This window comes from Notechis scutatus, chromosome 7 (assembly GCF_049901735.1).
Source record: "Notechis scutatus isolate UNSWTSFEM ecotype Mainland chromosome 7, rNotScu1.2, whole genome shotgun sequence".
Lineage (NCBI taxonomy): Eukaryota > Metazoa > Chordata > Lepidosauria > Squamata > Elapidae > Notechis > Notechis scutatus.
Window position 1 is genome coordinate 2,682,261 of NC_142015.1, and position 21,404 is coordinate 2,703,664.

General features: G+C 45.5%; 1 protein-coding gene across 1 annotated transcript; it reads left to right on the forward strand.

Annotated features, from left to right (window-relative positions):
• Window positions 1-528: 528 nt before the first annotated feature.
• On the forward strand, window positions 529-21,330 carry AP3M2 (adaptor related protein complex 3 subunit mu 2). The gene is given in 10 exon segments (XM_087969901.1): window positions 529-711; window positions 1,372-1,724; window positions 7,210-7,381; window positions 8,544-8,681; window positions 10,525-10,610; window positions 11,409-11,440; window positions 11,442-11,540; window positions 12,789-12,977; window positions 14,425-14,573; window positions 16,049-21,330. Coding segments are annotated over 9 exon segments (1,239 nt in total). The 5' UTR covers window positions 529-711; window positions 1,372-1,451; the 3' UTR covers window positions 16,150-21,330.
• Window positions 21,331-21,404: the final 74 nt, after the last annotated feature.

Sequence of the window (21,404 nt, forward strand, 5' to 3'; positions counted from 1 at the left end):
GAGGACTCCCTCTAATAGCTCTAATAGCGCTATTAACGGCTTAGGCAGGTTTGGGCTCTGACCCACCCGAGATGGCTCCTGCGGTGGCAACGACGACCCCGCTTAGCAGCGACTCCTGTCCGTTTTCTCCTTCTGCAGCTATTCGGTCGTAAACCGAGGATTGGAAGATCGTCCGCAAAACGATGTGACGGGCGAGCCGCGCACGCGCATTTTAGACAAGCGGGGAGGGGTAGGGGACGTCCGCTTGTCCCAACGCGCATGCGCAGCTCGCCTGTCACATGCCGCCTTCACGCCGGAGAGAAGGGCAACTTCAGCCGACCGCGTAGCAACCGCCCCGTTGCTATAGAGCCGCGGCGACCCGCCTCCCCTGGTTCGCGCGAGCTTTACAAACACCCAGCCAATCACTGGCTCCGTTTTTCCCTCGGCTCAGCGTTCACCGGCCTGCCGGGCTGTCACTCGGAATCGCTGCCGGGACTTGCCGACCAATCGATGGGGGGCATTAGGAGGCCCCGCCCTGCCCCGGCGATACCGGGTCTGTCAATCGGAGCTGTCAAAGAAGCGGCGGCGACGCGGGATAGGGGGAAAGGAAGGAGGGGGTTTTTCCTCCGCTGGCCAATCAGCGGCGAGGGTGGGTGGCTTCCGAGGGATCTATTCTACCCCCGCCTCCAATCAGGGTTTATTTGAGGAAGCTGTGGCTGTGATGCGGAGGAGGTGAGAATGGGGGGAATTGGGTCGATTGGGGTGGGGGGGAATGGGGGTCTCTGGAGGGCTTGGGGGTCTCCTGCCTGGCTTGAGATCCATGGGAATCCCTCGCAAAAAAAAAACACGGTCGGTTTGATGGGAGCTGGTTTCTGTAGGCACCAGGTCCTGGTTCCTAGATTTGAGCCAATTGAAAAACCACGGTTCTTTGAATAAGCCAGGATGGACTGGTTTTGCACAGCCTGCTTAATAAGCCACAAATAAACTGGCTTGGCGCAGCCTGCTTAATAAGCCACAAATAAACTGGCTTGGCGCAGCCTGCTTAATAAGCCACAAATAAACGGGCTTGGCGCAGCCTGCTTAATAAGCCACAAATAAACGGGCTTGGCGCAGCCTGCTTAATAAGCCACAAATAAACTGGCTTGGCGCAGCCTGCTTAATAAGCCACAAAAAAACTGGCTTGGCGCAGCCTGCTTAATAAGCCACAAATACTGGCTTTGCATAGCCTGCTAATAAGCCGTGAATAAACTGGCTAGCGCAGCCTGCTTAATAAGCAACGATGGACTGGCTTTGCACAGCCTCCTTAATAAGCCACAAATAAACTGGAAAGAACATACTTAAGAATCCTACATGCTTTGTGTGTTTGTGTGTTTGTGTGTTGGATTTTTTTAGACTCGAGTCATAGAGCACGAGTTGATCTCTCGGTCGGCACGGGGGTCCACGGCGGTGGACCTCCTCCTTCTGGACCAGCAATGATTCACAGCCTCTTCCTCATCAACTCCTCCGGAGACATTTTCCTGGAGAAACACTGGAAGAGCGTGATCAGCCGTTCGGTTTGCGACTACTTCTTCGAGGCGCAAGAGCGAGCGTCGGAGGCTGAAAATGTGCCCCCGGTGATTTCCACCCCTCACCATTATCTCCTGAGCGTCTATCGGCACAAGATCTTCTTCGTGGCCGTCATCCAGACAGAAGTTCCGCCGCTTTTCGTCATTGAGTTTCTGCACCGGGTGGTGGACACGTTTCAGGTAGGCGAAATATTCCAGGGATTTAGAATTAATGCTCACGAGCAGAAGTGGGATTCTACCTGTTCGGACCGGTTCTATAGAACCAGTTGTTAGGATTCTGCCCAGTTCAGAGAACCGGCAAATTGCGCCACTGGCTGGCCCCGCCCCTCCCCTCCCTGCCCACTCACTCCTTACCTGGCATGCGCGCCATCAAACTTGCCTGCTAAGTTGCTATTTTTCCTTTTTTTCCCCCTCTGACCATCAGCTGTTCTGCTGTGCCGGGAGATTTAGATTAGCTAGAAAGGAGGAAATCATTGGATTTCTTGCTTTTTAGCTAATCTAAAAGCAGAGCTGAACCTTCCTTAGGACTGAAGCTTCTATTTTTTAGTTCAGACTCAGGGAGCAGATTGCAGAAAGATAGATCTCTGAGCGAATCTGTGATTCTGTGAGCAACTCAATCTGCCTGCCTGCTTTGCCTGATTTTGGGTAAAAGTTGTTCTTTTTTAATAAAAAAAATTAAGTATTTACAATATTTACATACAAGCCACGCCCAGCCAGTCACAGGACCACCAAGTCACACCCACAAAACCAGTTGCTAAGAAATTTGAATCCCACCCCTGCGCATGAGTCTGGCTTTTCAGCAGTGGAGGGATTCCAAAAATTTTACTACTGGTTCTGTGGGCGTGGCTTGGCTTGGTGGGCGTGGCTTGGTGGGCATGGCAGAGGAAGGATATACTGCAAAATCTCCATTCCCTCCCCACCCCACTAACCTGCTTTCCAGCTCCGTTCTCCTGGGCAGGGCAACCAAAGAAGACCCAGCCGATCAGCTGGGACTCAATGGGAGGCAGAGAATAGATGGGGTTGGCGGGGCCAGTCAGAGGTGGGATTGGCCAGTTCTCTGAACTACTCAAAATTTTATTTATTTATTTTATTTTGTCAAGCGATTATTAGATAACATGGTTATAAATATATGAAATGGATACTTATAAGAAAAATAAAAAATAATAGGACAGGGACGGTAGGCACGTTGGTGCGCTTATGCACGCCCCCTACAGACCTCTTAGGAAAGGGGTGAGGTCAATAGTAGACAGTCTAAGGTTAAAGTTTTTGGGGTTTGGGGAAGAGACTACAGAGTCGGGTAGAGTATTCCAGACATTGACCACTCTGTTGCTGAAGTCGTATTTCCTGCAATCAAGTTTGGTGAGGTTAACCTTGAGTTTGTATCTATTGTGTGCTCTTGTGTTGTTATGGTTGAAGCTGAAGTGTTCATTCCAGACATTGACCACTCGGTTGCTGAAGTCATATTTCCTGCAATCCATTTCCGCTATCGGTTCTCCACAACCGGTCAGAACCGGCTGAATCCCACCTCTGTTTTTCAAGATTCTGAAGCAGATAACCAGATTCAGATTAACAGAGTTAAAAACGTGGCGTGCCGGAAGCACGGAAAATGAAATTTGCAGAGGGTGCAAAATGCACACATCGAAAGATGGCAACGACGATGGGACAAACTGCATTGTGGTTAACCATAGGAGGAGGAAGAGAATGTAGGGGAATCACATGTTGTCTTGTGATGTAGGATTATGCAATCTGCCTGACAAATGCCCGCTTCTAACACTATCAGATATAAGAAAGAACGGTTGTAAAATTATCATTGCTGCCAAAAATATGATCACTAGGAAAGGATCGTGATCCCGTTGTGACCAACATTGTGATGACTTTTTAACCATGCCCTGTGTACACTGGATACACTTCTTTCCTTTTTATGTTTTGGGGAAAGTTTGGCTCCGTTTCCTCGTTCATGTTTCATTTGTTTCCTTTGTTTTATGTCCCCTCGTGAACTTCAGGTTCTGCAAGGGTACAATTACTTCTCAGTTTTGCCCCAGAGTTCTTGGACGAAGCCCAGGGCTGGCTGGGAATTCCAGAAACTCTGCAGTTATGCTCGAAACCTGTGGTTTTCAAACTTGGCAAGTTGGAAATTGAATGGTGGTTGGGGAATCCTGGGAGTTGAAGTCCCCACAACTTCAAGTTGCCAAATCTTAAAAAAAAAAAAAACACTCCAAGCCAATACAGTTCTAGATGTTCTAGGTCAGGGGGAAAAAAATTTTGTGGATAATAATGAATGTGTGGCAACAGCTTAAAACTGACTTGCACTAAGCAGTCAGCTAGGTTGACACAACTGTGTCCTATTGTCATAAGAAGAGACAATAGGGGCGGGGCCAGTCAGAGGTGGGATTGGCCGGTTTTCTGAACTACTCAAAATTTCCGCTACCGGTTCTCCAGAATTGATCTGGACCTGCTGAATACCCACCTCTGTGTACACTTGGTGCAAACCAGGAGCAGGGTTCAACCATCATACCTTTCGATCCCTCCCTGCATTTCCAAAATGCCTTTTTTCTACTCGACGGGTGGCAAGAGGTGGAGGAGAGAACCTGGGGGAGGCAACGAAGGGAAAATGGAGCAGCGCAAACATGCCCGACTGGATCAGCCTGTTTGGCAAAAAGCGAGTTACTCTGGGCACAAACTTCCATGTCAGTCCCTTTGAGCCCAGGGAATGAGGATCAGCATAAAGGCAGGACTGGCCTTATGGAAAAGGACCAAGCAGCTGTTTCACAAGCAGCCGCATTTTGGGCTTTAGGGCCTTTGATCATACTACGTGGAAAGGCCTGCCTTCAGAAGATGGGGGGGGGCTCCATCCCTGGAGGCTTTTAGGAAGAGACTGGACAGCCACTGGTTTGGAATAGTAGAGGGTCTCCTGCTTGGGCAGGGGGTTGGACTAGAAGACCTCCGAGGTCCCTTCCAGCTCTATTCTATTCTATTATTCTATTCTATTATTAATTCCAATATTCCTATTCTTATTCTATTCTATTCTTATTCCTATTCCTATTCTTGTTCTATTCATATTCTATTCTATTCTATTCTATTCTATTCTATTCTATTCTATTCTTATTCCTACATTCTATTCTATTCTATTCTTATTCTTATTCTATTCTATTCTTATTCTATTCTTATTCCTTCATTCTATTCTATTCTATTCTTATTCTATTCTATTCTTATTCTTATTCTACTCTTATTATACCCTGTTTCTCCAACAATACGGCCTCCCCCAATAGGAAGTCCCAGCATGTTTTATAGGCATGAAATGAAATTAAGCCCCTCCCCCCCAAATTAAGGCCTATATTAAAACATGCAAAATGGGGGGGGAATGGTGGGGGGGCTTGCCATTAGGAAGTACTTTTGTTGCACGCCCGGATATGGTGCTGCCTGCGTTGACCCCAATATGAAGTGCCCCACCAACGCCGAGGTCAACATCCAAGCCGTCGCCGCCCGCCCTCCCGAAGATGTAAGGGGGGGGAATTAAGTCACCCCCCGAAAAGACGGCCTAGCCATTTTTTCGGGGCTCAAAAAAAATTAAGACCCAGCCTTATTATATGAGAAACACGGTATTCTATTCTTATTCTTATTCTTATTCTTATTCTTATTCTTATTCTTATTCCTATTCTTATTCTATTCTATTCTTATTCTATTCTTATTCTTATTCTATTCTTATTCTATTCTATTCTTATTCTATTCTTATTCCTATTCTTGTTCTATTCTATTCTTATTCTTATTCTATTCTTATTCTATTGTTATTCTATTCTTATTCTTATTCTTATTCTATTCTATTCTATTCTATTCTTATTCTTATTCCTATTCTTGTTCTATTCTATTCTATTCTTATTCTTATTCTATTGTTATTCTATTCTATTCTTATTCTATTCTTATTCCTATTCTTGTTCTATTCTATTCTTATTCTATTCTTATTCTATTCTTATTCTTATTCTATTCTTATTCTATTCTATTCTATTCTATTCTATTCTTATTCTTATTCCTATTCTTGTTCTAGTCTATTCTATTCTTATTCTATTCTTATTCTTATTCTATTCTATTCTTATTCTATTCTTATTCTTATTCCTATTCTATTCTATTCTATTCTAAAGCCAGGCAAACTACTTCTTAGTTATTCCAACTCTGTTATTCTATTATTAATTTTCTCAGAGACATATTTTAAATATATTAAAGTCTTGACATCTACATTTTAGTCATTTTAAACATTATGTCTGGGTTTTGGATTTTCGGTTTTTGGGGGGTTCTTTCGCCTTGGGGGGGTCCCCCCAGTTTTTCTCCCCTCTCTCCATCCACAGATAGTTCCCTTCTTCTTACAGGCCTGTATGAAATGACGTTGAGCTCCCTCGTTGTAACTTGGACTCTTTTATTAGACAAGTTCCTGGTTTTCAGCTTCTGTCAGCACTTCCTGATCGCTGTAAAATGCGACGTGCTGCTTTTGTGGCCTTTGATGCAGGAAACCCACAAAAGGGACCTTTCCCACTCCTAGCTGTCTTCAGACGAACGGAAGCAGACTCTTTAAATTATACCTCCATCTGGCCCGATGATGGGATGGGCCATTTCCAGCTGGTTTTAATGGTCCCACGGTGCTGCAATTCCCACCCACCCCTCCTTTCTTTTCTGGCGAGCCTGTGCCAGGAGAACATCCTTTCTGGATCATGTTCCCTTATTTTGAAGGCCATCTATAATAGCACTTCGACTTATGTACCCCTTCACGGTGCTTTTACATCCCTCTCTAAGCGGTTTACAGAGTCAGCCTCTTGCCCCCCCCCCCCAACGACCTGGGTCCCCATTTTACCCACCTCGGAAAGATGGGAGGCTGAGTTAACTTTGAGTCAAACTCCTGACAGTGGGCAGAATTAGCCTGCAATACTGCATTCTAACCACTATGCCATCAAGGAAGGAAGGAAGGAAGGAAGGAAGGAAGGAAGGAAAGGAAGGAAGGAAGGAAGGAAGGAAGGAAGGAAGGAAGGAAGGAAGGAAGGAAGGACTAGTAATAGCACTTAGACTTATATACCACTTTACAGTGCTTTGCAGCCCCCTCTAAACTGTTTACAGAGTCAGCCTCTTGTCCCCCAACAATCTGGGTCCTCATTTTACCAACCTCGGAAGGACGGAAGGCTGAGTCAACCTTGAGCTGGTCAGGATTAAACTCCTGTAAGTGGACAGAGTCAGCCTGCAATACTGCATTCTAACCACTGCGCCACCATGGCCCGTCCTTCCTTCTTTCCTTCCTCCCTTCCTTCCTTCCTTCCTTCCTTCCTTCCTTCCTTCCTTCCTTCCTTCCTTCCTTCCTTCCTTCCTTCCCAAGCAATAGCACTTAGACTTATATACCGCTTTATAATGCTTTTACAGCCCTCTCTAAGCAGTTTGCAGAGTTACCCACCTCGGAGGAATGGACAGCTGAGTCAACCTTGAGCTTGGTGAGATTTGAACTGCAAACTGCAGTCAGTCGGCAGTAAGCAGAAGGAGCCTGCAGTACTGCACTCTAACCACTGCGCCACCACGGCTCGTAATTTAGGTTCTCCCTTAATTCCTGGGCATTGAGTGATTCTCTCCCAAGATTTTCCTGAGGCAACCAACCCCAGAATGGAGAGCTGTTTAATTTTGCTTCTCTCCCCAGGATTATTTTGGAGTCTGCTCCGAAGTTGTTATCAAGGACAACGTTGTGGTGGTCTACGAGGTGCTGGAGGAGATGCTGGACAACGGTTTCCCCTTGGCAACGGAGTCCAATATTCTGAAGGAGCTGATCAGGCCGCCGACAATCCTCCGGACAGTTGTCAACACAATCACAGGTAGATGGCTTGTGACCGGCCTAAACCTCATCCAACAGGCTAAAATGGGCTTGGTGGATTGGTGGTTTATAGAGTGGATCAAACTAGCCTGGGAGGAGCAGTAAGTTTAGGATGAAGTGGGTGGTGTGAATCTAGGTATTGGGTCATGGTTCAGTTCAGCATGGGTTAGAGCAGTGGTCGCCAACCAGTGGTCCAGGGACCACTGGTGGTCCGCGAGAAAATTTTGGTGGTCCGCAGAGAAATGTCACCCCCCCCCCAAAGCAATTAATCCAGGCTGCACGGGAACACAAGGCTGCGCCACCCACATGGCCCACGGGAACACAAGGCTTGCATCGCTTGCACTACGAACAACATGAGATAGTGAGGGGAAGGGGGAAAGGGCAGGGGGGGAACTTGCCCCACTCGCCCACACACCTCACTTGGCCACCGGGCTGCTTCTTTCCGCTTCTTTCTTCTTCTGCTTTTGGCTGCACACAAGGAAAGCAGCAAAAGTCTTTCTTTCTCTCCCCCAAACTCCGCCAGAAATGAGTCTTTGGGACCCTGCAAGGCCTCCTGCTCCAAGAGGCTGAGCTGGCAAAGACTCATTTCTGGCAGAGTTTGTGGGAGAGAAAGAAAGACTTCTGCTGCTTCTGCTGCTTTTCTTGCATGAAGCCAAAAGTCTCTCTCTTTCTCTCATTCCTCCTGAGAATAGAGCTAGAGACGGTATCCTGTGATCCCAAATAAAGAACGATGGATCGGTAGGAAAAGGGGCTGCAGACTTTTTGGGGGGATTTTCCCAGGGTCTCTGATCCGCGGGATTTAAAATTATGAGTTTGGTGGTCCCTGAGGTCCAAAAGGTTAGAGGTCCCTGGGTTAGAGCTTAGGTCCCCCATCCCACAGGCCCAAATCCTATCGTAAAATGCACGTGTGAGGGATGAGGATTGTGTGCTCCTCCTTCCCTCCTCGCTCCCCAGTCCGTGGAAAAATGGTCTCCTATGAAACTAGACACCCTAGTAATGCCACATCTGGAATACCGCAACCAATTCTGGTCACCCTACTTCAAAAAAAGGATGTTGAGACTTTGGAAAAAGTTCAGAGAAGAGCAACTAAGATGATCAAGGGACCGGAGACTCAAACCTTTGAAGAACTTCCGGCTTCTTCTTGTTCTTCTTCCTCCTTCCAGGAAGCACCAACGTAGGAGAGCAGCTCCCCACAGGGCAGCTGTCTGTGGTGCCCTGGCGACGGACCAGCGTGAAGTACACCAACAACGAAGCCTACTTTGATGTGATCGAAGAGATAGACGCCATCATCGACAAGTCAGGTATTCCGATCGTGTCCTTGCTCAAAGGCCGCCGAAACCTCGCATTTTAAGGAAAACCAGGTAGCCCGTGTCCTTCGCTGTGTGTGTATAGAAAACTATATTTCTATCTACCTACCTACCTAATCTATCTATATATATATAGATACACACACACACACATCTATCTATCTATCTATCTATCTATCTATCTATCTATCTATCTATCTATCTATCTATCTATCTATCTATCTATCTAATCTATATAACTGTACATATATACATGCACACACACACACACACCTATGTCTGTCTGTCTGAAGTATAAATATAATTTTGAATCCTGTAAATCCTTCCATTCCCCACTATCCAGTCAGAGCGGAAGAAGCTTCTTGGATGAGAAGTGAAACATCTTCAAAGAAAAAACCAGAAAGTCCAGTTGCCTCTTGAAAAAAACACCTTTGGGACAGTAGTGGGGAATGTTCTTTCCCTAACTATCTAATCTGTCTGTCTGTCTGTCTGTCTGTGTGAGTGAGTGAGAGAGAGAGAGAGAGAGATTAGATAGATAGATAGATAGATAGATAGATAGATAGATAGATAGATAGATAGATAGATAGATAGATAGATAGATAGATAGATAGATAGATAGACAGACAGACAGACAGACAGACAGACAGACAGACTAGGAAGTAGATGAGAAAGAATGATAGATAGATAGATAGATAGATAGATAGATAGAAGAGAAGAGAATAGAATGAATGATGAGTAGATGATGAAAGATAGATAGATAGATAGATAGATATAGATAGATAGATAGATAGATATAGATAGATAGATAGATAGATAGATGATAGATTAGATAGATGATAGATAGATAGATAGATAGATAGATAGATAGATAGATAGAAGATAGATAGATAGATAGATAGATAGATAGATAGATAGATAGATAGATAGATAGATAGATAGATAGATAGATAGATAGATAGATAGATAGATAGATAGATAGAGATAGATAGATAGAGATAGATAGATAATTAGTTGATAGATAGATAGATGGATGGATAGATAGATAGATAGATAGATAGATAGATAGATAGATAGATAGATAGATAGTGAGATGATAGATAGATAGATAGATAGATAGATAGATATAGATAGATAGATAGATAGATAGATAGATAGATAGATAGATAGATAGATAGATAGATAGATAGATAGATAGATAGATAGATAGATAGATAGATAGATAGATAGATAGATAGATAGATAGATAGACAGACAGACAGACAGACAGACAGGGTAGGAAGTAGGTGAGAAAGAATGATAGATGAGAGATAGATGAGAGAGAGAGAATGATAGATGATAGATGGATAGATAGATAGATAGATAGATAGATAGATAGATGATAGATAGATAAGAGAGATATATAGTTTTCCGTCTCTGCTGGACTTTCTGGTTTTTCTTTGAAGACGTTTCGCTTCTCATCCAAGAAGCTTCTTCCACTCTGACTGGAGGGTGACGAAGGAAAGGATTAAATGCTATAAATCCTCCCCTTCCATAAAGTATCAGTCCTTCCCTTCCCCACCCACCAGCCAGAGCTGAAGAAGCTTCTTAGATGAGAAGCGAAACGTCTTCAAAAGAAAAAGAAAAAAATAGAAAGTCCAGTTGCCTCTTGGGGGGGAAAGCCCTTTGGGATTTCAGTCTGTAATTTGCTTTTTTTGCCTTCGAATCAGCCTGATGACTGCCTGGCCAATCCCATGCAGTGGATTTGTTCTCCTAGGATTCCTTAGATTAGCCCCAATATCCTTCCTCATCTATGTGAATTATTTTTTTTTGTTTGTTTGTTTGTTTGTGTGTGTGGCAGGTTCCACAATCACAGCTGAAATCCAAGGGGTGATCGATGCCTGCGTGAAATTGACAGGCATGCCTGACCTCGCCCTCTCCTTCCTGGTGACAATGAGAGGGGAAAGACCCCTCTCGCCCACCCGTTTTAACAAATTCCCTGGCTTGCCCTTCCATAGCCAACCATCACGGTGCCCATATCCAAAACAGGAAACCGGCCAAACCTTCCCCACGAGTCGTATAAAGCAGTAAAACCAGGGATGTTTTACTGCTTTAATGTTCCGCTTGACCGCCATAAATCCATAAAAGTTGATGTAGGTGACTTTGATTCTTCATCTCTTGGTGGTAAAGTTAAGTTTCCGCCACAGTTTTATTTCCCGGCCTGCAGAGATGGACAGGAATTAGGAACAACTCTGGGTGGCGGGCATTCCAAGGGGGAGGTGCAGCAGCTTTTTCTTAAAATAAGGGAAGGGTCTTGTGGCAGGAAGGGGGGTGAGAAGAGTTTACATCTTTGAAAACGGGGTTGGGGAACAGTGTCAAAGAGAGAAGACCAAAGCACAACATAACACAGTTATGGCTGAATAGGGCACTTCCTAACATAGGAATAGTACAGAGGTCTCCAACCTTGTCAACTTTAAGACTTGTGGACTTCAACTCCCAGAATTCTCCAGCCAGCAGAGCTGGCTGGAGAATTCTGGGAGTTGAAGTCCACAAGTCTTAAAGTTGCCAAGGTTGGAGACCTCTGGAATAGTTCACTGTATCTCCATCTTGGCAACTTTTAAGACTGTGGACTTCAATTCCCAGAATTCCCCAGCCAGCTTCAACTCTAAAGGTGCCAAGGTTGAGAAGCCCTAGAAAAGCACCACCAGCCAAAAAACTTCCAGCTCTTTTAGCCTTCCCCTTCAGAACCCAAGATTGTTGGATGATGTCAGTTTCCACCTGTGTGCGTTTCAAGCGGTGGGAATCTGAACGCATCCTGTCCTTCGTCCCTCCTGATGGGAACTTCCACTCGCTCTCTTATCACGTCAGCGCTCAAAAGTAAGATGGATTCTTCCAGAGTTTTGGACTTTCTCAGAAAACAACAACTGAATGAAAAAACTATTGGTAACCTTCTACCGCTGCACCACAGAGAGTATCTTAACTTACTGCACCTCTGTATGGTTTGCCAATTGCACAGGGGCCGATAGGACAGCACTCCAGAGGGTGAACGTCAATGCCCAGAGGATCATGGGTTGCCCTCTCCCCTCTTTGGAAGAGCTTTATAACTGCTGCCTTGAGAAAGTTCAAAACATTCTCACCCCGGGCAGCCTTTTTTGGAACTATTACCATCTGGCAGATGGTACAGAATAATAAAAACAAGGACAAATAGGCTGGAAAACAGCTTCTATCCCAGGGCAGTAGCTCTTTTGAATTCTACTGTGTAGTGCAGTGTTGGTGTGGTGTTGGGGGTTTTCGGTTCAATATCTGGAGCGTGAAGGATGTGTGTTTGTGTTTATTTTCATGGTCATGATGTGCACTGAAGATGGTGTTTGATTTTGTTGTACGAGGTGCAATGACAATAAACTAAACTAAACTAAACTAAACTTGGGTAAGAGTACAAAAGATGGCTCCTTGGGATCTTCTGCTAGAGAATTCTACCTTTGGCTTCATATCAGGCCCGACATCATCTCACATCTTCTTGGTACAGTCCCTACAGATGAGTGTCTCCCAAACATGTCATAGTGCAGTGGTCTCCAAATTGGGCAAATTTAAGACCTGTGGACTTCAACTCCCAGAATTCCTCAGCTGGCCATGTTGGAATTCAAGCAGTTGTCAGCCATATTGGAAGCCATATTGAGACCAGTTGCTCCCACGCTGCCACATTTTGAGCCTGGGAAAATGGTAGGGGGGAATTTCTTGGAGTGTATGTAGTTAGACATAACAACATTCTTTTTCTAATTCAAGGTCATGTTGTTTTGCACCTAAGTGAGGGGATGTCTCAAGTTGGGATGGATAGTGATTGGCCCATGTGGTGTGATGATGGGTGCAGGGGGTGGATTTGTAATTTTTACTTATTGCAAGGAAGCACGGAACTTTCAGATTCGGGATTCCCCAATTGTGCCAGTTTACTATCCGAAATAAAAAGAACTGTTGAGATAATGCCTGTCTCGGAGTTATTGGTTACAGTGGAGGTTTTCTGGGACACTGACAGCAGTTTCCTGAAAGGAGCGGGGTTAAGCCAGGGCAAACTCGGGATTAGTTGGTTACAACGCCCTTTGCTATGATGACGCTCTTCTTTTCCCAGAGTTTAATGACCACCCCGGTCTATGTAAAGCACAACATCAGCTCCCTCGGCCACTTTGAGATCACTGTGGGGCCCAAACAGACCATGGGGAAGACGGTGGAGGGGGTACTGGGAACCGGCCAGATGCCCAAAGGAATACTTAATGTGACCCTCACACCTTCACAGGGGACACTCACGTTTGATCCTGTCGCAAAGGGGAGGAAGTAGAACCTTCCGTCCAGTCTGGTTCTTGGGAGGATCTGCCTGTCATCTTTTCCTGTTGTGGGCGAAGGAATGGCAGAATCTGGGGGCAGAGTTAAAAGAGGGATCAGATGCCTAGAATCCTTACCTGGCCACAAGCGGATGAGGCCCTGTTAGTAGGGAAGATTCCTGTGTGTAGGCTGTTGAGCAATAAACTGGTTTAATTGGTAGCTGTTGTGGTTCGCCGGCAGCCTGTGCAGACAGCAGTGGAATCAGACAGTGGGGAAGAATGGGAACCAGTCCAGGAGTCTTGGGAGGACTCTCATGAGGGTCCTGCATCCGATGCAGAGATGGAGCCAGCACCATCTGGGAGTGGGGTGCTGACTCTGGACCCTTTGGAGTCTGGCACCAGCGAGGCAGAGGAACAAGGGGAGCCTGTTCCCAGTGTGCATGTGCACAGAGCTGCCAGAAGGCAAGAGCAGCTGAGACAAAAGGGGCCACTCAGGAGTAAGGCTGGGAGGTGATTGCCCCTCCCATAAGGTATAAAGGACAGGCAAAGGTGATGAAGCCTTTGCAGGAAGCAAAGTCGTTCATTCTGTTCAGATTGAAGCTCTGTGTGGACTTTGTACTTCGGTTGTTTTTTTACCGTTAATTTGGCACTTTAGTTGTTGGCAGCAATTCAAAGGAGAGAAAGGTGGGTTCTTGTCTCGAGGGACTGTTTGGGACTCATTACAAATGAGCTGAAATAAAATAAGAGTTGTTTTAACTAAGCGTGTGCTTAATTATGGTCTCAGGAAGCCTTGGTCAAAACAGAAGCTTTTTTATTAGAGAGGGCTGTCTTCTTTAGTGGGTTGGCTGTGGGGGTGGGGGGTGGGGGTAAAGGAAGACATGGCCACAGAGATGGATCACAGGTAGTCCTTGAGTTACGACTACAATTGAGCCTCACATTTCTGTTGCTAAGTCAGACAGTCGCGAGGTGAGTTTCGTCGCATGTTCAAAACCTTTCTTGCCACCGCTGTGAACTGAATCACTGCAGTCGTTGATAACATTTTAATAATATTTTGCTTTCTTCATTTAGTTGTTGTTTCTTCTTCTTCTTCTTCTTCTTCTTCTTCTTCATCTTCATCTTCATCTTCATCTTCATCTTCATCTTCATCTTCATCTTCTTCTCATCCAAGAAGCTGGATGTTGGGAAAGGGAAGGATTTATATTGCAGAATGCAAATGACCAGAGCTGTCTGCAAGGAATATAAATCCTTCCCTTCCCCACCATCCAGCCAGAGCTGAAGAAGCTTCTTGGAGGAGAAGTGAAATGTCTTCAAAGGAAAAACGAGAAAGTCCAGTTGCCTCTTGAAAAAAAAAAAAAAAAAGGCACCTTTGGGATAAGCAGGACCCGGACGACGGAGAATCTCCATGGACGTTTATCTTGTCATCTCTTTCTTTCTCCACCCTTCCCTTGAAAGCTGCTGATGTGGGACGTGGGGAAGATCAACCCTCAAAAGCTGCCCAGCTTGAAGGGGACGATGGGTCTTCAGGCCGGGGCCTCCAAGCCTGATGAGAATCCCACCATTAACCTCCAGTTCAAAATCCAGCAGTTGGCGATCTCCGGTTTGTGATCTTCCAATTCTCTATCTGTCTTTTATTCCTCCCCGCCTTTACTTTTTTTTAAAGCACACTTTTAAAGCCCTATCTGCCATTAAGCAAAGGAATTTAAATGTCATTATTAAAGACACGCTGGACAAATGGGCTGCCTAAGCATTGGGCAAGATTTGCGGTGACAGTGCATTCTTGGCTGCATCCTATGTTAACTTGTGAACCACAATATTCACAATTAATATTTGGCTGGATTTTGTTCCCTTGGCTGTGCTGGCCCTGGGTCTCTGGCCCCCAGTATCTCAGAGACCATGTGCCGCTAAAAGTTAGCATTGAGCAGAATAATTCCCCTGCCTTTTTTGGACATACTTTGATTAAACGTTTTAAAACCAAAAGTAAAATAATGAATACGGACTAATGTAAAGGAAGAAAAATAAATAAACCGAAGAGGAAGCTAAAAGTGCAAGAAAGAAAGATTCAGAGAAAAGTGACTTCCAATCTTTACAGCAGCCTTAATGCAGTGATACCTCAGTACTCCCCATTCATTAGTTCTGGGATGGTGTGATGAATATTAAAAATGACAAGCACCAAACAAACCACGTGACTAGCATGTCGCCCATTGTTTTGGCTGGAAAGGGTAGCGAGTTACAAGGCAACCGACATCAACAAATTCTCGTTTGTGCATCAAGTACCAAACAAACAACGAGTACTAGGACAAAATTTTGGAGTCAAAATGAGTCGAGTACCAAATTTGATGAGTTTCAAAATAGTTGAGTACTGAGCTATGACTGTACAATTACGTCATTTACAGTCAAATTTATCTTTTTCCCCTAAAACGGCACCATGACTCTCTTCCTTCTATTATTAAAACCACAAATCATATTCATTTTATGCAGAGAGCCCAGCTCTCGTGTTTTCAATCAGTTCTTAGTGTGATAAAAGAGTGTTTCCTTTCAGAATTTCCTTCAGGACATTTGGAAAAAAATGTATTTTTAGAGTGTTATGTTCTTGCATTTCTTTTTTAAAAGAGGCAGGGCAGCCATATAAGTTGGAACAAGCTTTGCATCCGTTTCCAAGCCTCTCTTAGTTCATACACTTTCATTAAGCAGAGGTCTCCAAACTTAGCAACTTTAAGATTTGTGGACTTTCAGCATCCAGAATTCCTCAGCTAATCATGCTGGCTGGGCAGTTCTGGGAGTTGAAGCCCACAAGTCTTCCAGTTGCCAAGTTTGGAAAATCCTGCTCTAGAGAAATCCTCCAAGGAAACTCCAGTCCCGTCATGGTTGGTGTTGTGAGGAATTGTGAAAACAAATGATTGTTTTCCTTCTCTGAAGAAGTTCAGAGAAGTTATCTCCACCCATTTTCTTCAGCCACAATTGGCGGAATATTTTGGAAAACGTTTTTTGGGGTGAAACCTGTGCCCAGTTTTTTGCAGCCACGTCCTACAACATCTTCCACATCTGCTTCACCTCCTTTTCTGCTCGTTCCAGGTCTGAAGGTGAATCGTTTAGACATGTACGGAGAAAAATACAAGCCTTTCAAAGGAATCAAGTACATGACCAAGGCGGGGAAGTTCCAAGTCCGCACCTGAGAGACCTTCCGCTGTGGAGACGACTTGTGACTTCTACTCCACCTCTGCTCTCCTCTTCCTCGTGGTTTGCTCCTTCTGGATTTCTTCTGAGACAGGCAACTTTTCTTTCCCCCTCCCCCTCGGTTTGGCCAGCCCTTCCTCCTTGAACATCTGGAGCTCCCCATGGCGACAAAGAGCAAAACGGAGACGTGGTAACTTCCCTTGGGGCTTGTTGGCTTCCCACTTCAGCCAACGATGTGCTTTCCACGCCTCGTTGGCAGTCAACAACAGCCGGGATCTTTGCCGGCTGAAGCTGCAGCCAGAAGAGATGCTGAAGAACCCCAACAAGAAGAAGAGGCTGGATGGTCTTCCTGCTCATTGGACTCCCAAGCCTGTGCGAATCTTTCTTCCCCAACCTCTCTGCACTCCGCCCGTCCTATTTAACTGCGCCAGTGTGTACAGAAACAGGAAAGAGGCAGCTCCTTTCTCAGACCGGGTGTGTGTGTGTGTGTGTGTGGAGTTGTTGGTGATCTAGAAGTGGCATTTTAGCCCAGTGTAAATATGCTCAGCCTGGTTGTTGTCTACGGAGGATTTGCAGCCCTGGGGATGGAGCTTGAGAAATGAGGTTTGCTCCAGACATAGGGAAGCAAAATGAAAACAACACACAAGCATATATATATATAAGGCCCTGAGGGTGGGGCACCCGTTCCCAGGCTGCCGCGTTTCCTCTTGCATGTGCTTGCTTGTTGCGCTTCCAGCTGATCTCTGACATGCGTTGCTATTATGCTAATAGATCTGCTTTCCCCCCAGTCTGGTGCCTCCCCTGGCTGTCTGGCTGCTGTCCCTGGAGCTCCTCCTGCCGAATCTCCCTTGCCTAATGGGAGTCCCCACAGGTGTTTCTCCCTACCAGACATAGGGACTACAAGCTGCCGGTCCCTTTTTCGGCGCAGCCTCTCTTAGAGTTTCAGGGTGTCGCTCTTCTTTAATCCGAGCCATGTGTGTGTTTCCGTTCCGATCCGGACTCTCACCCCTGTTTACATGCTTCCGTTTCATTCGTCGAGAGGAAAAAAAAAAACTCCAGACCAATCCAAGTAGAGGTCATTTGGCAGGTCCTTTCTGGAATGCCATGGAAAACTCCAAACTCAAAAGAGCGGAGTTCTGCCATTCAAGATGGCAGATGCAGAGGGTGTCTGACCGTGCCAGAACATTCTGGAGACAGTGACTTTGCAACTTTCCTCTCTTCTCTTCTCTCTCCTCTTCTTTTCTCTCCTCTCCACGCCTCTCCTCCCTTCCCTTCCCCTCCCCTCTCTTCTCTGGCTGGGGAATTCTGGAAGTTGAAGTCCACAAAATCCTAAAGTTGCCAAGTTTTTGAGAGCCCTGTCCTAGACGGAGTATCTGAATATATTTACTTTCCTGAACAGTCAGTGAAATCCCTTTGGGGTTCTGCGTTTTGAGATCTGATGAAGAGAACTATGGAAGGTGGGTTGGCCAGAAGATCAGGAAGTCGGTACCCGGGGCAAGAGTTGGGTTGTCAAGGGCTGGCTATCATGCCTGAGGAACTTCCTCCTAGTGTATGTATGGGGTGGGGGATGAGATAGGAGGGAGTAAAGATGACGGATTAATAGGTCTTCTATTTCTGTAAGGTCTAGCAGCGGTTTGCTAAAGTAGCTGAATGGGTGGGTTAAATTTTTGGGGTCCTTTGGAGTCAGAGAGGAAGAAAAATGGTGCTTGAAGCAGCCTTAGGTCCTTTCCAACAGAATCCCAGTTTGTGTGTAGAGACAGCCTCCTTGCCAGCTCCATTTAATATAAAATTAGCAAAAGGGCCCATTGTTTCCAAGCGGTGATCCTAGGATGATCTCGATCAAAACAGATTTCTGGAAAAGGTCTGGGCTAATTAAAAGCAAAATCTTGTCTCTGAATGCTGAGAAAACATCCTGCTGGATGTCTGGTATGTTGTCCAGGAAAGAGAGGGAAAAAATTTCCCCCCAGCCTTGATGCAAAACATCTGGGCTTCAGAGGCGATTTCTGGCGTCTTCTGAAGATGCACTATCTCTTCCAGTTCAGTAGGTGGAGATGCAAGCCCAAGATATTTTCCAGTGAAAGAAGCCAAGGGAACTTCTGAAGAGAGACAGCCTTGTTTTTGGAGTCAAGACAGATTTGTGGGTCACACCAGAGAGCAGTTCTTACAGGATGTCTCTTTTGAGGTGAGCCGCTCATTTCCAAGGGGCCTGCAGATATCCAGGTGTGTTCACGACCAAGGCTGGGAAAACAAGTGGCCCTCAGCCTCCATTCTTCCCACTTTCGGTCCAAAGCTCAAGAGCTTTCTGTCCATCCCAGCCATTTAGATGGGCTAATAACTAGTTGGTTTTTACCGTCTTCAAAAATCGCTTCTATTTTTTAGACGGTTAGTACTCACCTCGAATGCCCTGGGGGCGGAAAGGCAGCACGGACGTTGAAAGGATAAGCAAAATAAATCGTTGGGCAAGTGCGGAAGATGGGAACTAATTAAAGCCTTCACCGAACCCGGCAAGACCATTCTTGCTTCAGTTTGGAATGAAATGTCCTGGGTTCCATTTATACGGTTAGTCTAGTGAAAAGAAGAACTAAGGGAGACAGGATAGCAGTCTTCCAGTATTTGAGGGGCTGCCACAAAGAAGAGTGGGGTCAATCTATTTTCCGTAGCATCAGAAGGCAGGACAAGAAACAATAGATGGAAACTAATCAAGGAGAGAAGCAACCTGGGATTAAGGAGAAACTTCCATTATCCATTAGAACAACTTGTCTCCAGAAGTTGTGGATGTTCCACCACTGGAGGTTTTTAAGAAGAGATTGGACAGCCATTTGTCTGTAATGGTATAGGGTTTCCTGCCTAAGCAGGGGGTTGGACTAGAAGACCTCCAAGATCCCTTTCAACTCTTTTATTCTGTTATACAGTCCAGTGGATGCAAGTCTTCCCATTTTAATACATGCTCGGTGTTCCATCTTGAAAATCCCAACATCCTGTAGCAAGTCATTGAAAAAACCCATTAGATATTCCAGGGAGCTTCCCTCGTCTAGGTTCCTCCATACCTTTGACCCTCCGTTTCCATCGCCACAGCCAGGCTGTTCCAGACACGTATCAGAGTAGGAGTGGGGTTCTGGTTCCCTAATCTTTCTTTAAGGGTCGAATGTTGCATTCTGAAGTGCTTCGGTTGAGTTCTGGCACTGCCAGATGTGGCCTGACGCCATCCCTGCATTTTATTTATGATCCTATTGCAGTGAACTTAGCACGTTGCATTCACTTGACCGCTGCAGTTAGCTGATGGTTTAGGGCAGGGGTGTCCAATCTTGGCCACTTTAAAACTTAACGGACGTTTTCGACGCTCAGAATTCCCCAGATAACATGGCTGCCTGGGGAATTCTGGGAGTTGAAACCCACAGGTCTTAAAAGCGCCTAAGGTTGGACACCCCCCCGCTTTAGGTCACAACCAGAAATTTGAGTAAACGGAATAAACGTTCAGATAAAACCTGTCCTAAGAACAAACTCGATGTGTCACAAGACGGAGAGAGTGACAAGCTCAAAGGGAACTTCAAGCCATCGAAGGTGCTGGGAATTGAATGTGTGAATCCTCTGTTCCCTGCCCCGTTTTAATTTAGCACCCTGAACGCTCTGCGCCCTGTCCTCTAAGCTATACCAGTCTACTTGATGTAACTTGTATTTTTTCTTCCTTCTTTTAAATCGTCATTCTTACTTAGGTTACTGGACACCGGCTGGTCACTTTTTCACTCAGTTGGTTCTCAAACCCTTATTGACAAGTGTGCTTCAACCACAGTCCTTCTCGAGGGAAACTTCCTCCCTCTTGCTTTGCGGCATCTAACCTGGCACACAGATCTTGAGCCCGGCTCACCAACTCTTAGTGGCCCCCAGCATTAACCAGAGGTTGAGTTTACAACTTCTGGGTATGTACAGTGATGATGCAAGAAGGTGGCCAGTCCATGCCCAGGATGCTCTCCTTCACCATAACTTCCATTGGCTGAGCTTTGACTGCTTCCAAGTCATGAGACGTGTATTATGTGGGTTTACTCGTGCATATTTATTTATGCACCTATGTAGCTATGTGGTTTACTCATTCTGCAGATCCAGCTTCTCTAGCTTAAACAAGCCATAGCTTGCTGTGTTGTGTGAACCACACTTCTCAATCCAATAAACCATGGCTTAGTGTAATGTAACAAATCCAGATGAAATAGTTCACACGTTGAGTGTCAGCCTGGAGCTTACAACATGCTAGACCAAGGGTGTCCAATCTTGGCAACTTCAAAACTTGTGGACTTCAACATTGCTGGTTGGGGGATTCTGGGAGTTGAAGTCCACAAGTCTTGAAGTTGCCAAGGTTGGATATCCCTATGCTAGACTTATTATTTATTAAATTTAATGCCTGTAGGAGCTCCAGAAGTTCAAATGACTCTACATAAGTAGTCCTTTCTTTTGTATAGTGTTATGTAGGAATGAACTTGGAGGGAAGAGCCACAGACCAGACAATAGTCAGAGAAGAAACAGTTGAATTTGCAGAGTGAACGAGCAAACCCTAACCCTAGTTTCTTGGACTGTAAAGGTGAGCAGGGGGTGGGAGGAGATGAACTTTCACACTCGTAAGATTGTGTTCATGTAACCTTACAGCAAAGTAGAATGTGCTCATTGGGGCAGGTTTCTTGTCTGGGCTACTTCGCAGGGATTAACAGGTTCTTGTCCAAAATGGTATAGGTTCTCCTGCTTGAGCAAGGGGCCGGTCTAGAAGACCTCTGAGGTCCCTTCCAGTTCTATTGATTTGGTTCTTGTGTTTCTCAAGGTCATTCCCGCACACCATCACAGCACGCATCTCCTGACAAAAGCCGTTCTGTGAGAAAGGTTGAGCTGCGAGATTGCGTGTCCCCGGGGAGAACTGGAGTCTTCCCGGTGCCCGATCAATGGCACATACTGGGCTGTGTTTAATTTTGAGTTAATGTGTGCAAGCCACACCCCCGTGGCATATAAACAGTACTTTTTGTTGGTGTCTTTGTTTCCATTAACTGTGAGTAGTTCAATAAACCACAACCGAGTGGTAGCTCAGCGTGATGTGCAAATTCTGTGTGAGCTTAAGAGTCGAAGCAGAGTACTTGGCCCTGATGTCATGGCCTTGACCATCTAGCCTGTGGATTAAATTTGACAATTTGATTCTTCTTTGATTCTGCCTTCACATCTACTCTTTATTCTAGTTGGCACAATGTAAAAAAAAAAAAAAGGTTGAGACCCTGGAAAG